We start from the raw sequence: 15,892 nt of genomic DNA on the forward strand, positions 1-15,892 counted from the left end.
CCTGTCGCCCAAAGATCTCCGCCAGGTGGGTTGCCAACTGACTGGGAATAAACAAAGAGCTTCGAGCTGCTCCTATGCTATTAACAGCAGACGGATTCTGTAAGAAGCCAAGCAGGTGAAGCCTTTCCGTGGCTCAAAGGGAAAGGGGATCACCTGTCCGTGCCGGCGGACTGAGCTGTTGTTAGAAGCGCAGGAGCCAAGGCCTGGGCGGAACAACAACAGCAGCAACAACAGCTGGCAACCCCTAGGAATAGCGACCGCAAAACCAGCCCGCTTTCGTGGAACGAAGGAAAAGGAGGTCACTTCGACTCAGGCTGAAAGAAATGTCAACACAAATCATTTAATCGAAGCTACGTTGCTCCTTTACAGACAGTCACGGTCATTTCTAGGCCTTAGCAATACCGGGGGGGAGGGGGGGGGAGGTCAGTTTTTGCATTCTAGTTGCAGCGCTGGGGAAGGGGGTTGCCCCACCCCAAGCTATAATCTGTTGCAGAATCGCCATTCTTGTCCGCTTCCCCCGATCAAGCCCTTCATTTCCTTCACAAGTTCTTCCTGCACAGTCGGCGGGCCAAATTCTGTAGACCCTCCTTAGTTTGATTTCACCCCAATGGATCAGACTCCTCAGTCTTCTTCCTGCTGTCCCCACCCCACCCCCAACCCCGTTGACTGGGATTGCTCAAAAACCAAGCTGGAATTCCCAGCTCGGTGTACAGAAGGATTGCTTTGGATGGACACCACTGCTCTGACCTTGGAAAGCACCCTCCTGAGCCCGACAAGGGTCATTCTGTCCACAGAGATGTGCTTCGAGATGCCCCCGGCAGCTGATTATGGCTCGCTGCCTTGGTTTGCTATCCTGAAATCAAAGGGGAGGTGGTTTCGGGCTGGGGAACGACTCGACCCCAGCTGGGAGCAACGAATCCCCCTTCCATCCCATCTATGGAACAATTCTGGCGAAGCGCACGACCCCGATGGCATGGGCGTGGGACTGTGGGGAAAGGCATGGGCGTGGGGAAGGACTGGCCCCGGCACCGGGCGCTTCTGTAAACCCAGCTGGACCCAAGCAGTCTGCACGCCACCAATGTCCGTTTCATTTTCGGGAGCAAAAAAACCTCACCAACACAAAAGCACCAATATTCATAACATCCTTGCCAGCCTGCCCAGGAACGCAAGGGTACCTGGAATTCTGCATTTCGATGCACAAACCTCAAAGGAGACGCTGTGACTGATCCACTTCTTGGGGGGGGGGGGGGGTGTCTTTTTTTTTTTTTGGTTAAACAAAACACGTTTCCCCATGTTCCTCTGCCTCTAATGACCAAGTGAATGGTAGTTAGCGAATAGTTTTGATCCTTCCGGATAGGCTGAGTGCAAAAGGACTTCCTTGCTTCCATTCCACAGCCGAACAGAAAAGACATGGGGGGGTGGGGAAAGAGCTGGTTCGGTTCCCACTCCTGTCCCGGTGAGCGCGCAGAGCATTCATGCGGCGCCATCAGCTCCCCTGGAAATGGCCGAAAGAGCCCAGAGGCTCGTGGTCCTGCCTCTCTCTGGCTCCTGCTTGCCTTAGAAATAAATTAAGGAATCTGAAAGTGGGAAGAAGACATGTGATAAGGTTTCTGTTTTCCGGGAGAGGCCTTCCTCCCCCTCGACTGGGGCACGCCGCTTGCTCGCCCGCCCATCCTGCAGCAGAGAAGCCGGAGCTTCGGCAGAGTCTCTGTCCAGTCCTGCCGCGAAGGAGCCGGCTTGTGCTACTCAGGGGGCTAGCGACTGCTGTTCTTTATAGCCTCCTTTGCAGCGATGATCAACGGAGTCAGGCTGGAGAGCGGCTTCGCCAGTTTTAAAAACGGGTGCTGAAAGAAAGGGAGGAGAAGGGTGGTTATTTCCGCTGATGGACAACTGCAGCTTCAAGGGATGACTTAACACAGGGGTGTCAAACATGCAACCCGGGGGCCAAATCAGGCCCTCAGAGGGCTTCCATCAGGCCCCCAGGCAATTGGCTGTCATCTGCTTCCTTCTCCCTCTCTCTTGCTTCCTTCTGCATCACAGCTTGCTTTGCCAGGCTTGCTCAATCGCATGGAGCAACACAGCAAAGTCTCTATTTTCTCCACTGGCTGAGGCTCCTCCCTTGGGGAGGAAAGGGGAGGGAAGGAGAGCTTGCTTTGGCAGGCTCTCTCAATTGCACAGCAGAGGTACTGAGCCAAACCTCTCTTCCTTCTGTTGGCTGAGGCTCCTCTCCCTCCTGGTCCCCTTGGGAAAGAAGGAAAGAGCCAGAGCTTCCTTTGCTAAGTTCTCTGGATCCCATGGGAGAGATACAAAGAAAGCGCCTTTAAGACTAAGTGCTAATATTTTAAGCATATTTTAAGTTTTTTTTAAAAAAATCTTTAATTGTGTTTCTCTGTATTCTTTATAAAGATTACAACTCTGCTACCTAATCTTAAATAGGTACCTAATCTGCTACCTAATCTTAAATAGGTACATGCGGCCCGGCTGTCAAGCACGCTTATTTCTGTAACATAATTGTTTCTTAGACAAAGAGCAGGTCACCAGCTCTCTACTGCTCCCCCCCTTATTTACAACCATGGGGCAAGTAATAAATCCATCTGGCCCAAGGATGTTTATGCTACAGCCTGGCTGGTACCACTTTCAAGTCGCCTCTCCCCCAGGTTCACACAGACAACTCTTATCTTCTGCTAGAGAAGTGTGAGAATGGGAGATGTTTTTAATAGCCTAAATTCCTTGGTAATAAAAGAGATAGTGTTTAGTAACCTTTGAACCCGTGACTCAAGTATACATCTGTAATGTAACCTTTGAAGATATCCTATATAGCAACTGTGTAACCCTGTATACGTCATTACTCCCAAGGCTTGTGTCCTTGGTACAGCTTCTGAGTTTCTAACAATAAAACAGCTTTGCTTTAAAACAAAAGACTGCTTATTGAGAAATATCGGCGCTTGACACTGGCCCAACATGGCTTGGGCTCGGCCCAACAAGGTCTCATTTATGTCAGATCCAGCCCTCCCAAGAAATGAGTTTGACACCCCTGACTTCACACATGTAGAGCAAGCTATCCCAGATCCAGCACCATGGACAGATCTTCCGTATTATCCAGCGTGATTACTGACCGCGCTTCAGGATGTTTGGTAAATAAGCATTTGAAGACCAGCTCTTGGAATGGTGGGACAGTGAAGAAGATATTGAAGAAGAAGATATTGGATTTATATCCCGCCCTCCACTCCGAAGAGTCTCAGAGCGGCTCACAATCTCCTTTCCCTTCCTCCCCCACAACAGACACCCTGTGAGGTGGGTGGGGCTGGAGAGGGCTCTCACAGCAGCTGCCCTTTCAAGGACAACCTCTCCAAGGCTATGGCTGAACCAAGGCCATTCCAGCAGGTGCAAGTGGAGGAGTGGGGAATCAAACCCGGTTCTCCCAGATAAGAGTCCGCACACTTAACCACTACACCAAACTGGCTCTCCAGTGGGGACAGAGAAAGGTGCAGGGGCTTTATAGGCCCTTGGATACAGGGAGCCCTTCTTCCTCCACACCCTTTGGTGCATCCAGGGCCTTTTTTGTAGCAGGAGCTCCTTTGCATATTTAGGCCACACCCCTCTGATGTAGCCAATTCTCCAAGGGCTTATAGGGCTCTTAGTACAGAGCCGACTGTAAGCTCCAAGAGGATTGGCTATGTTAGGGGGGTGTGGCCTAATAGGCAAAGGAGTTCCTGATACCAAAAAAAGCCCTGGGTGCATCTCCTTTCCTCCTTCCCCTGGTGGAACTCAGGTGGCACTCCCTGCCATGGTCACTGCATCCCTTTGACAGCATCCCGGGATGCTTCCCAGAACATTTGGGTACGGCAGGGCTGTGGCTCAGTGGTAGAGCATCTGCTTGACATGCAGAAGGCCCCAGGTTCAATCCCTGGCGTCTCCAGGACCGAGCAGTAGGTGATGTGGAAGACCTCAGCCTAAGACCCTAGAAAGCGGCTGCCAGTCTGAGCAGACGGTTCTTGCCTTGAGAGATGGATGGTCTGATTCAGTGTAAGGCAGCTTCATGGATCCAGCTGGCAATGCTGAAATCAGGTGGGAGAAGAACAGTCCACGTGGGACAGTACCATGTAAATGCCACATCTGGGCCCACCTTCCCTGAAGATTCTGCCATTTTCTACCAAAGATGGAAAACATTCCCCCCATAGAACATGTAGTTGCCCCTTCTCTCCACCCTCGCCCCCTTCACCTGCAACAGCTCCTTGGCAGAGCCTCGCCTGTCGACATCCATCTCGAGACAGCGGTTCAGGAAGTCTCGGAAAACGGCCGAGAGTCTCTCGGGATTCTGGAGCTCCGGCGTCCCATTCGTAGCTATCAAATACAAGGCCTGAAAGACAAGACGAACCTGAGCGCTTAGTCTGGTTTCGGAAGGAGGCTCCACCAGCAGCTCCTCTGGCCGTCTCTTCTTGGGTCCCCTCTTCTTGGGTCTCTCTCTTGCTTCCTTTTACATCACAGCTTGCTTTGCCAGGTTTGCTCAACCACCCAGGAGCTACAGATCAAAGCCTCTATTTTCTCCATCGGCTGAGGGTCCTCCCTTGGGGAGAAAAAGGGGGATGGACAGCTTACTTCAAAGGAAGCTCTGGCTTTTTCCTTCCTTCCCCAGAGGACCAGGAGGGGGAGGAGCCTCAGCCAATAGAAGGAAGAGAGGCTTGGCTCAGTAGCTCTGCTGTGCAATTGAGAGCACCTGGATTGCATGGAAGATACAAAGAAAGCACCTTTTAAGACCTAACGTTTTAAGCATTTTTTATTTTAAGTTTAAAAATAATCTTTGTGTTTGTCTGTGTCCTTTATAAAGTTCATCTCTCTGCTGCCTGGCATTGCATTTCATGATACACAGGGCCCGGTCCAGCAGTCTCATTTATGTCAGATATCCAGCCCTCATAACAAATGATTTCCACACCCCTGCCCTAAGAAATCATGGGAAGATGATATTACAGTGGTGGATATTTGTGGGTCTTGGGCCCAGGGTTTCCGTTGGCCCCCATCCTTCCCCAGTTGCCCAGCTCCCTTTCTCTTCCCCACCCCCTATTCCATAGCTCTTGTATGGAGCAAGGGCTCAAACTGATCTTTCTCCCATTCTATGCCCAGCCTTGCAAAGGCTGCTGCTACCTCTAGGCTGCAGTTTCCCTCCCGGTCTGGGATCATGTGACGTGTGATCCAAGGAGCCAAGCACAGAATTCCAGTCCTATACAGCTTGGTCACGCAGGTTTCATTCTGGGCAACTTGTCAGCACGGCAGAACCAGTCCCAGACTCAACTAGTGCTTCAGCTTGCCTAAACGGATGTAATATGTATTTTATGCTGTGAGCCGCCCTGAGCCTGCCCCGGCGGGGAGGGCGGGATAGAAATAAAAAATTATTATTATATTATTATTATAATTCAGCCTGACTTCCTGGAACTCATAAGGCAAAAGCCATGTTGGATCAGGCCAGTGGCCCATCTAGAACAACACTCTGTGTCACTCAGTGGCCAAAACACGGGTGCCATCAGGAGGTCCACTGATGGGACCAGAACTCCAGAAGCACTCCTATGGTTGCCCCCCAAGCACCAGGAGTAGCATCACTGCCCCAGACATCAGAAAAGCTATGTTGGATCAGGCCAATGGCCCATCCAGTCCAACATTCTGGGGCACATAGTGACCAAAATCCAGGGGCCATCAAGAGGTCCACCAGCAGGGCCACAACTCCAGAAGCCCTCCCACTGTGCCCCCCCCCCCAAGCATCAAGAACACAGAGCATCAGTGCCCCAAACGGAGTGTTCCCTCTATACCTTGAGGCTAACAGTCACAGATGGACTTCTGTTCCATATGAGTATCCAACTCAACCTTTCCTGCTCTCAATTACAGTATTTTTTTTTCCTTTTTAAAAACAAATTTTATAATTATACAATCAGTTATAAACATCGAATAGACAGGAACTTACAAAGTTTATTTTATATGCTTTTAAAAGTTTTGCCGGGTTACATCTACTTTTGAAAAATCTTCATTCTTTTGCAGAGGTGGTGATTTTATGTTTAAATTCAAAAAACCTTTTATTCTGTCCATGATAAATCATCTTATAATTTTCACTTTTCAAACCTTGACTTATGCAAGTCTACTGCCAGTTATTATATACAAGGTAGGTACCCAAAGCTTCTTTGGCACTGATAGGAAAGGTCCCCTCTGCAAGCACCAGTCATTTCTGACTCTGGGATGACGTTGCTTTCACAACGTTTTCACGGCAGACTTTTTACGGGGTGGTTTGTCATTGCCTTCCCCAGTCATCTACGCTTCCCCCCCCCCCCCCCCAGCAAGCTGGGGACCCACCGACCTTGGAAGAATGAAAGGCTGAGTCAACCTCGAGCCAGCTACCTGAAAACCCAGCTTCTACCAGGGATCGAACTCAGGTCGTGAGCAGAGTTTAGGACTGCAGGACTGCACTCTGCGCCACAGGTTAACACAGGGTTAAATTTAAAAATAAACAATTTTAGGGAGAGAATCTTTTCCCTTACACAGCATCCCATGGAGAGGATTATTTGTAGCAAACGAGAAATGGGAGGGAGGGAAAAGATCCTGCTCATCTCTTTCCCTAGACTTGCTCCCAGTTAGTGTTGCAAACACCTGCTGACCTTGTAAACATAGGCCTTCAAACTGTGGGTGGATGGGGGGGAGATAGGTGGGGGGTAAGAAAACATCACAGTGGAAGCCATGAGAGAAAGGATTAAACTTCCACTTGCATCTGTTCTCCGCTGCAAAATCACACACACACACCCCGCCAATGCAAAGTAAAAGAGGTTTCTGGTTTTGTGACATGAAGCCACAGTTCAGCATGGTGTTTCCCCCGAGGATTTCCAACCATGGGAAATTATGGGCCTTTCTCACCCCTCCCCCCATGCCCCAATGAGTTACACGATCAGAATCAATGAAGTCAAGCTGCAGAATGAATTGTGGGTTCAGGTGGGTGACTTGGATGTTATGCTGGCGGCAGAATTTAGTTGCTCTTGGCATGAGGATTACCTGGGTGCAGAATTAGTAGGCATTCCCTAAAACCCTGGGTCGGGTCCACTGTACTGATGAGTCTGGGGCGGGTCAGTTGTACGTATAGCCCTGCGGCTCCACTAAAAACCTGGGTTGTTTCTACCATACCTATAACCAGTGTTCCCTCTAGGCTGTGGAGCAAAAATGGTCTTGTGAGCAAAAATTCTACTTTGTGAGCTAAGTTAGTTTGCTCTGGGGCCATTTTTCCTGAGCTAAGACAAAATGTGTGAGCTGGAGGCTAAAAAACTGCGAGCTAGCTCACACTAACTCACCTTAGAGGGAACGCTGCCTGTACTCCTGGGCTGGGGTGACCACACCTATAATCCTAGGTTCGGTCCACTATACCAGGTCTGTCCAACAGGTAGATTGCGATCTACCAGTAAATCGTGGAGGGGACAGAGGTAGATCACCACCCCCACTTGGTCTCATGGTTTGCTGGACAGGTGTTTGGGGTTTTTTTTGATGATTGTTTGGTGTGGTGGTATTTGATTATTGGTGCCAGTATGATGAATTCTTATTCTTACTTTTAGAACTGCATATGTGGTTTTGGCATCATCCAGAGGTCTTCAGTTCCTGTTGATCTTTAATACTTTGGGACAGTGACAGTTTTGGACCAGATTCAGCCAGGGTTAACTTAGGACCCCAGTCATCCCAGTATAACGAAGATGAGTGTTCCAAAGAAGAGCAAAACCTACCACTTTCATGATGAATGGGAAATGGACTACTTCATCATGGTGAAAGACAAGTGTTGTTGTCTACTTTGTATCACCGCTGTATCCTTGCCCCAAAAGGGTAATCTGGAGCGTCATTATAAGGCTGTGCATAGCAATAAGTCTGATGCTGATTTTCCACCCAAAAGTGAAATTCGTAAGCTGAAGCTCAAAGAACTTAAATCTAAATTGGCTGCACAGCAACAGTTGATGGCAAAGCCAAGGTCACATTCGGTCAATGCAACCAGGGCATCCTTCAAGGTCAGCGACCTGATCGCAAAGAAATGCAAACCATTAAGTGAAGGAGAATTTGTAAAAGATTGTTTTCTTGAAGCAGCAATCTTTTTGAAGGATTTAAAAATAAGAAAGAGATCACAGCTGCTGTTCAAGATGTGCAATTGTCAAGAAACACCGCCGTGTGGCAAATAGAAAAGATGTGTGGAGACACAACTGAACAATTGTTGGAGGATGTTTCAGTTTGTGTTGCTTTCTCACTCCAGCTGGATGAATCTACAGACATAAGAGACATAGCCCAGTTACTAGTCTTTATCCGGATGGTTTTTGAAGACTTCAGTGTTAAAGAAGAACTACTTGGAATGATTTCTTTAAAAAGGAGAACTACCGGTCAGGAAATATTCAGCTCTTTCCATTCTTTTGTGACAAAGTGTAATCTTCCATTGCATAAACTTGTTTCCATCACTACTGATGGAGCAAGAGCAATGACAGGTGAGGTTAACAGTTTAATAGGTCTCTGTAGACAGCATGACGACTTTCCAGATTTCCTTTCTTACCACTGCATCATTCACCAGCAAGTTTTGGCAAGCAAGAGACTCAATACAAAGACTGTCATGGACATCACTTTCAAAATTGTAAATTCAGTTCATGGAAGATCACTTCAAAGACAGCTTTTCAATCTTACTCTTGATGAAGGGGCAGCGGAAATCATTTTGCACACAGATGTACGGTGGCTAAGTAGGCACGAATTTCTGCAAAGATTTCGTGATTTGCTGAATGAAATAAGAAGGTTTTTGAAGGAGAGGGGAGATGACAAAGCAGAGTTGGAAGATGAGGAGTGGTTATGTGATCTGGCATTTCTCGCTGACTTTACAGGCGAACTAAGTGGTATGAACATTGAACTACAAGGTAAAAACAAATGTATTGGCGAGATGATGAGTACAGTTTCATCCTACAAGAGCAAATTTGAGCTAATGATGACTGACCTTGCAAACAACACTTTTGATCATTTTCCTAATAAGCAGGACCATCTGGGACAATATCCAAATTTTGTTTTTCAGAACGAGAAGCGCGTGACAGAAATCTGCTCTGTTATCCAGGAATTCGAAAAAAGATTCTGTGACTTCCAAAGAGTTGAAAAAGTTGTGGAGTACTTGTTATACCCATCCAAAGCAGATATGGACATTAAAGAAGCTGCAGCTGCTATCAGTAAAAATTACTCATTGAAAAAGGCATCTCTTGAAAACAAAATAGTAACCCTTAAAAATGACATTTTTCTCAAGACCCGTGCTGAGCAAGAATCGTTTTGGAAGCTAGTGCCTAGAGACAAATTTCCCAACTTGAGAAGATGCAGTGAAGCTGTACACTCCTGTTTCGGTTCAACTAATTTGCGTTTTCCCATCTGAAAATGACAAAGAGTACACAGCGTTCCGACATGACAGATGAACATCTCCAGAATTCCCTGAAACTGGCCCTCACGCAATGTTCACCCAACTTCAAAAAGCTGGTGGATGAAATGCAGGCTCAGACGTCTCACTAATTAGCAAGAGCAAAAGTTTTAAAGATTGTGCAAGATCAGCCTGGATCAATACTTGACCTACATTTGACACAAATTACTCAACGAAAGTTAAAGAAAGTTATTAAGACAGTTAAAGAAAGTTATAACAATAAAAATTTAAGAAAAACTGTTCGCAGTTCTTTCCGGATTTCCGTCTCTCTGTTTCGTTTTTGCTTATTTTGCTTACCAGTAAATGACAGAAGGTGCATTGTAAATGAAGGGGGGGGGGGCGATGGAACCCAACTTTGGTGGGTTAAAATCTAATTCGAAACTAATCTGAAACTTAATTTTCATGGTGGTAGAACACCAGCACTTTTGTCCGGAAAAAATAGATCACGACCTGTTCAAAACTGGACATGCCTGCACTATACCTATAAACCAGCATTGTAACTGTTGTATTAGAAGTTGCTTTCTTGTGTTGCAATAAGACCTCCTCCTTTAGCCACAGTCTCATTTTCCTTGCTTGTGTGTTCCTGCTTTTTTTTTGGTGTGGGGGGGGGGGGAGGTGGTCGGTTCCACACCAGTTGCTATTTCTAGCAGATTGGTATTATATTTCTTTGTCATAAAGCAATGTAATATTGAGCCAACCACTACAGGGAGCAAAACATGTGTGGAACAGAACCCCTCTCCCAGAAGCAACAGGAACACACAAGCAAGGAAAATCAGAATGTGGAAAAGTCACTGTGACCGATTCCCCACTAGCCTTACCCCTCTCTCACTCTCCTTTTCTCCGCGGGGCTTCCTTCGGATTTCGCATAAGCTGCCCTGAGGCCTCAACTCGCTTTGCCTCTTTCGCGGAGCAAGCAAGATCCTCTAAAAACTAGTTTCTGTTTGCCGTGCGAAAGAGGCAAAGCGAGTTGCAGCCTCGGAGCAGCTTGTGTGAAATCCGATGGAAGCCCCGCAGAGGAAAGCGAGAGCGGGGGGAGGCTAGTGGGGAATCGGTCACAGTCTCCTTGTTGTAGAGGAAATTGCCACCATTAATGGAATGGATGTGCAGGATCCCATCCATTGTCCACAGATCAGGGGGGCTGCCTGCATGCTGATGATGCATATCTAGTTTTTATTTGCATCTGAAGAAGTGTGCATGCACACCATAGCTCATATATTAAATAAAACCCGGTTGGTCTTAAAGGTGCCGCTGGACTCAAACTTTGTTCTATAGGTTTTCATTAAAGGCTAATATTGTCTGGGATGAAATAGACAGCGCAAGACTTTGATCTTACCCTGAGAGGATTTTCATTCAGATATGGAGGCTCTCCTTCCACCATTTCTATCGCCATGATCCCTAAAGACCAGATGTCCACTTTGGGGCCATAGGCTTTCCTCGTTACCACCTCAGGTGCCATCCAGTAAGGCGTTCCCACCATTGTGCTCCGTTTACTCTGCTCAGGGGTGATCTGAGCACAGAAGCCAAAGTCAGCTGTGGAGAAAAAGAATAACCAGAATTATGGACCGAGAAAGCTCACAGACGATTTTTTTTAAAAAAACTAACGAACAGCAAAAAGATTGAGCAAAAGAGCTTTGGCGTTCTTACAGAACAGATCATCAGCACGACTCAGAGGTGAAAGCAATATCATACTAGTCAAAAGTCCAAAATTCTTATCGGAAAGAAAAAAAAAATCGACAAGGGCATTATGATCCAACTACATTTTTAGCAGACTGATTTAGAAAGAAACATGCTAAGATGCATAATTATAGGATTGGGAGGAGACCTGTCTTGGCAGCTGTATGTGTGAAAAGGATCTAGGGGTCTTAGTGGACTGTACAATGAACATGAGTCAGCTGTTGTGATGCAGTGGCTAAAAAGGCAATTCAATTTTGGGCTGTATCAACAGAAGCATAGTGTTCAGATCACATGAAGTGATGGTATCGCTTTTCTCTGCTCTAGTTAGACCTCAGCTAGAGTCTTGTGTTCTGTTTTGGGCATTAAGAAGGATCTAGACAAGCTGGAACGTGTCCAGAGGACAGGTCTGGAGACCAAGTCCTACGAGGAAAGGTTGAAGGAGCTGGGTATGTTTAGCCTGGAGAGGAGGCATGATCACCATCTTCAAGTACTTGAAAGGCTGTCATATAGAGGATGGTGCAGAATTGTTTTGTTGCCCCAGAAGGCTGGGCCAGAATCAAGAGACTGCAATTAAATCAAAAGAGTTTCCAACTAAATAAGAACTTCCTGACAGTTTTAGAGCAGTTCCTCAGTGAAACAGGCATCCTCGGGAGGTGGTGGGCTCTCCTTCCTTGGAGGTTTTTAAACAGAGGCTAGATGGCCATCTCACAGCAATGCGGATCCTGTGAACTTAGGCAGATCACGAGAAGGAGGGTGGGAAGGGCTGCTTCAATGCTTCGTTCTTGTGGCCCTTTCATACACGCCCAGGGAAATGCTGTTCTCCACTTTGGGGTCAGGCTGCAATTTTTCTCCAGGCCAGTTTGCCCAGGGATCCTTGAGGTTTGCTGCCATCTTCTGGGCATGGAGCCTGCAGGGGTCACTGGGGATGTATGTGTGTAGGGGAGGTATTTGTGAATTTCCTGCACTGAGCAGGGGGTTGGACCCAGAGGTCCCTTTCAACTCTATGAGTCTAAGATCAATGAATGGAATTCTGAAGTGTGTATTTTGGCTGGATCATGACCTCCCATATAAACCTGGGGGGAAATGGCTGAGTATGAATAAAACTGAACAGCAGGGATTACTCTAAGGATTGTATAGGATAGTGGGCATTCTTCGTCTCACACACCCAGCTTTCCATCACAACGTCTTAAAGACCCTATCATTTGCATGAAAAACCGGAGTACCTTCTTTTTCTAAAATATGTATTTAATGAGTACAGCAAACTTTTTGCTCCCTGAAAATGGTCCTTCCACTTTGTTCCCTGAACTGATTTCTCTAGCGTTACACCTGCTGAGAAGGGTCACTAGTTATCAGAGCAAAACAAGCCTGGGCTACGAATTCCCAAGTGTCGCCACCCAGAAAACGGGGGAACCCATTATGGATACCTCAAACCCAAGCAGCATCTCATCTGTTGTATTATTAACATCTGAAAGCCTGTTGTGAAATGGTTGCTAAGTCCCATGCAACATTTCTTGGGTTCAAAAAAAACGAGAGAAAGAAGACAACAACCCCAGTTGTAAATCGGCAAGGATTTAAGGGACAGCGACACAAAAGATTAGTTGTTTGAAAATTTTGCCGAGACAGATGGTAAGGGAGGGACGGTGGCTCAGTGGTAGAGCATCTGCTTGGGAAGCAGAAGGTCCCAGGTTCAATCCTTGGCATCTCCAAAAAAGGGTCCAGGCAAATAGGTGTGAAAACCCTCAGCTTGAGACCCTGGAGAGCCGCTGCCAGTCTGAGCAGACAGTACTGACTTTGATGGACCAAGGGTCTGATTCAGTAGAAGGCAGCTTCATGTGTTCATATGTTTTGGGGAGGGACGGTGGCTCAGTGGTAGAGCATCTGCTTGGTAAGCAGAAGGTCCAGGGTTCAATCCCTGGCATCTCCAAAAAAGGGTCCAGGCAAATAGGTGTGAAAATCCTCAGCTGGAGACCCTGGAGAGCCGCTGCCAGTCTGAGTAGACAATACTGACTTTGATGGACCAAGGGTCTGATTCAGTATAAGGCAGCTTCATATGTTCATGTTCATATGTAATAGGGAAATGGCTGAAGAATTAAAATTAACTCAAACATATACAAGGCTGCTATACAAAAGAAAAACACATAGCCTATTAAAAACGTGTGCCACAATAAGCTCATCACTCTTTAAGGTCTCCAGATTCTTTGTGGGGTTGCCACCAACCAATATCGCTATTGCTCTGGGATTTATTCATATCGGAAGTTAAACACCCCTGGCTCTGTGGCCACTTTCCGTCACTGATGCAGAGCCAGAAAGCTAATCACGCTTGAGAGAGCTCCTTGGTGCTACATCTGCCCTCAAAGGAACCTTCATGGGCGTGGTGGGAAGGAGCAAAGATTACATCACTCCCTCCGGAGAGCTGCCGGCAAAGACTAGGGGAGCCGTCGCAACAGCCGTGGCAAGGATGGAGCCTTCCAGGGAAATACCTACTGAGTTTGACAGATCCGTCCATCCCGAGAAGAATGTTGTCGCTCTTGATGTCTCTATGGATCACTTGGTTTGAATGCAAGAAATCCAGGGCTTGCAGGCACTATTCGTTAGAAAAAAATACACTATAAAAAAAGAGCACGGCACAAATGAAGACTGACGAGCGGCTTCATCGAGAATGGAGGGGGAAGCAGCGCGGCAGCCTACGACTCTCTCCCTTTCAGCATCACGGCAGGATACTGCCCCACCCTGATTTCAAAATAACAATTTTGCGCAGACTCCCTGGAGGGCAGGTGGGGTGGGCAAGGGGGGGCATTTGGCCTGGCTCCCTTTGTTTCTGACCAGAAGCGTCGCTATCTCTGGTTATTAAGAGATATAAAAAGGACAGGACAAGTACTCTTAAAAAACACTGGGAGGGACTGTGGCTCAAGGGTAGAGCATCTGCTTGGCATGCAGAAGGTCCCAGCTTCAGTCCTCGGGTATCTCCAGTTGGAAAGATCTGGCAGTTGAGATGTGAAAGACCTCAGCCCGAGACCCTGGAGAGCTGCTGCCAGTTAGAGGATGCAATATTAACTTTGATGTGATTTTTTAGACTTATTCAAAAAGGAGTGGAAGAAATTCAAAGAATACATGGAGAAAGAGTGGAACGTAAAAAGACATTGGACAATTTTTTAGTATTAATCAAAAGTATTACATTTTGATAGATTAGTGGTACCTTTAGAATTAACTGGAAATTTATAACTTCGGGGAAGTCAATATTGGAGGGAGGGGGGGTGAAATATCATATGGTTTAGTATAACAAAAGTTAATTAAATGTTGTAACCATGTGTTATTAATAAATTGTTAAAACACAACTTTGATGTGATTTGTACTGGGACGGAGTCTTCAAGAGACCCAGGAGTCAGTCTTCAGACTTTGCTATGCATCTTGCTTCTTGCAAAATTGCTTTCTTCCTACCCAACCCAACAGGGGAACGCCTATTTGAGAAGAGGCAAGAATGGTTCTAGGCATTCGAGACAGCCCCCCTCTTTCTACACTTCTTTCCCAGCTGACCTCAAAGCCAAACCTGCAGCCCCAATTTCGGATGTTTCCTCTACCCTTAAGCTTATCCCGTTAGCTGTCCATCACACTTGCCACCTGGAACATTTTCAGCGGTATTGTTGAAATTGGCAAAATGATAGGGCAGAGCTGCAGGGTGGCTGCACAAGCAACTTCCTGTCCAGAGCCACCTGGAAGCTAACAGAAGCCCACCTGGGCCAATAATGTTTTATGACACGAGCAGCAGACATGCACTCTTCCACCTTCTGGGGTGGGGGGGAGGGAGGAAGCAAAACTGTTTCTTGAGGAGCAGCATCACCAACCCTTGAAACGAAAAGTTTGGGGACAACCTGGAACGGATGGCTTAAAAACTGTCATCGGGGCAGCCGAACAACATGACTGTTTGGGGACTTGCTTTTCTGGCAAAATGGCCTGAAAACAGACAAAACGAGAGGAGGACCCACGAGGACTTGCAGGGAAAGGCAACTTGCATTGTCCCCACCAGCCCCAATCCTTCGGACTGGCTCTGGAACGATTTGTTCTGACTGGCAGGGTAAGGCAGCTTACAACACTGATACCTCTCCATTACTGGCAGTACGCACAGTGATGGCTACTAGCACGTATTCAAGGGAGGGTTCATGGAGGACGGGATCATCAATGGTTACCAGCCACAGACATTAAAGGGCACCTCCACGTCCAAAGGCATTATAATCTCTGCATTATATGGGAGGTGACCCTGAGGAAGACTTTGGTTTCTATGACCTGCTTGTGGCTCTCTCGGGCAACTGGTTGACCAGTGTGAGAAACGGGATTTTGGAGTCAACGGATGACTGGTCTGATCCAGTAAGGAGCCTCTGATGTTCTTACCACCCCCCTCCTGGATGAAGAAGTAAGACCTTCCAAATCTAGCTCCTCTAACCTAACTGGCTCGACTGAAATGCTCTCCCCCCCCCACCCTCTGCTGCTTTGCAGCAGATGTACCACATCCAAGGGAGACAACATACAACAAGGAGGTCTTTCTGCAGGGCAAGTTATGGCACGAGATCTCTTACCTCCCGACAGACGGCAGCTATCTGCCCCTCGTCCATACAGGTTTCTGTAACGACATCCGTCAAAGATCCCCCGGCCAAATACTCCATTACTACCCAAAGTTCATCACCTACAAGATAACTGAAACATTAAGTAAGTAGTTATTTATATGAGTGCAGACAAGCATTGCTACCAAAATCTGGAACTCAGGAGCCCCCATAAAGTGGATTT

At 47.1% G+C, this 15,892-nt stretch overlaps 1 protein-coding gene and 1 non-coding gene across 2 annotated transcripts; one reads left to right on the forward strand and one right to left on the reverse strand.

Moving 5' to 3' along the window:
• Window positions 1-309: 309 nt before the first annotated feature.
• Window positions 310-15,821, reverse strand: LOC132579188 (serine/threonine-protein kinase PAK 3-like). Its single transcript, XM_060249413.1, has 5 exons — window positions 15,685-15,821; window positions 13,598-13,697; window positions 10,773-10,969; window positions 4,223-4,360; window positions 310-1,844 (listed from the first exon to the last, which is right to left on the reverse strand). The coding sequence occupies exons 1-5, from the start codon at window positions 15,769-15,771 to the stop codon at window positions 1,755-1,757; spliced, it is 612 nt and encodes a 203-aa protein (XP_060105396.1). The 5' UTR covers window positions 15,772-15,821; the 3' UTR covers window positions 310-1,754.
• Window positions 3,851-3,919, forward strand: TRNAV-GAC (transfer RNA valine (anticodon GAC)). The gene has a single exon. It is a non-coding gene; the product is annotated as a tRNA-Val (tRNA).
• Window positions 15,822-15,892: the final 71 nt, after the last annotated feature.

The sequence above is a fragment of the Heteronotia binoei genome, chromosome 11 (genome assembly GCF_032191835.1).
Source record: "Heteronotia binoei isolate CCM8104 ecotype False Entrance Well chromosome 11, APGP_CSIRO_Hbin_v1, whole genome shotgun sequence".
NCBI lineage: Eukaryota > Metazoa > Chordata > Lepidosauria > Squamata > Gekkonidae > Heteronotia > Heteronotia binoei.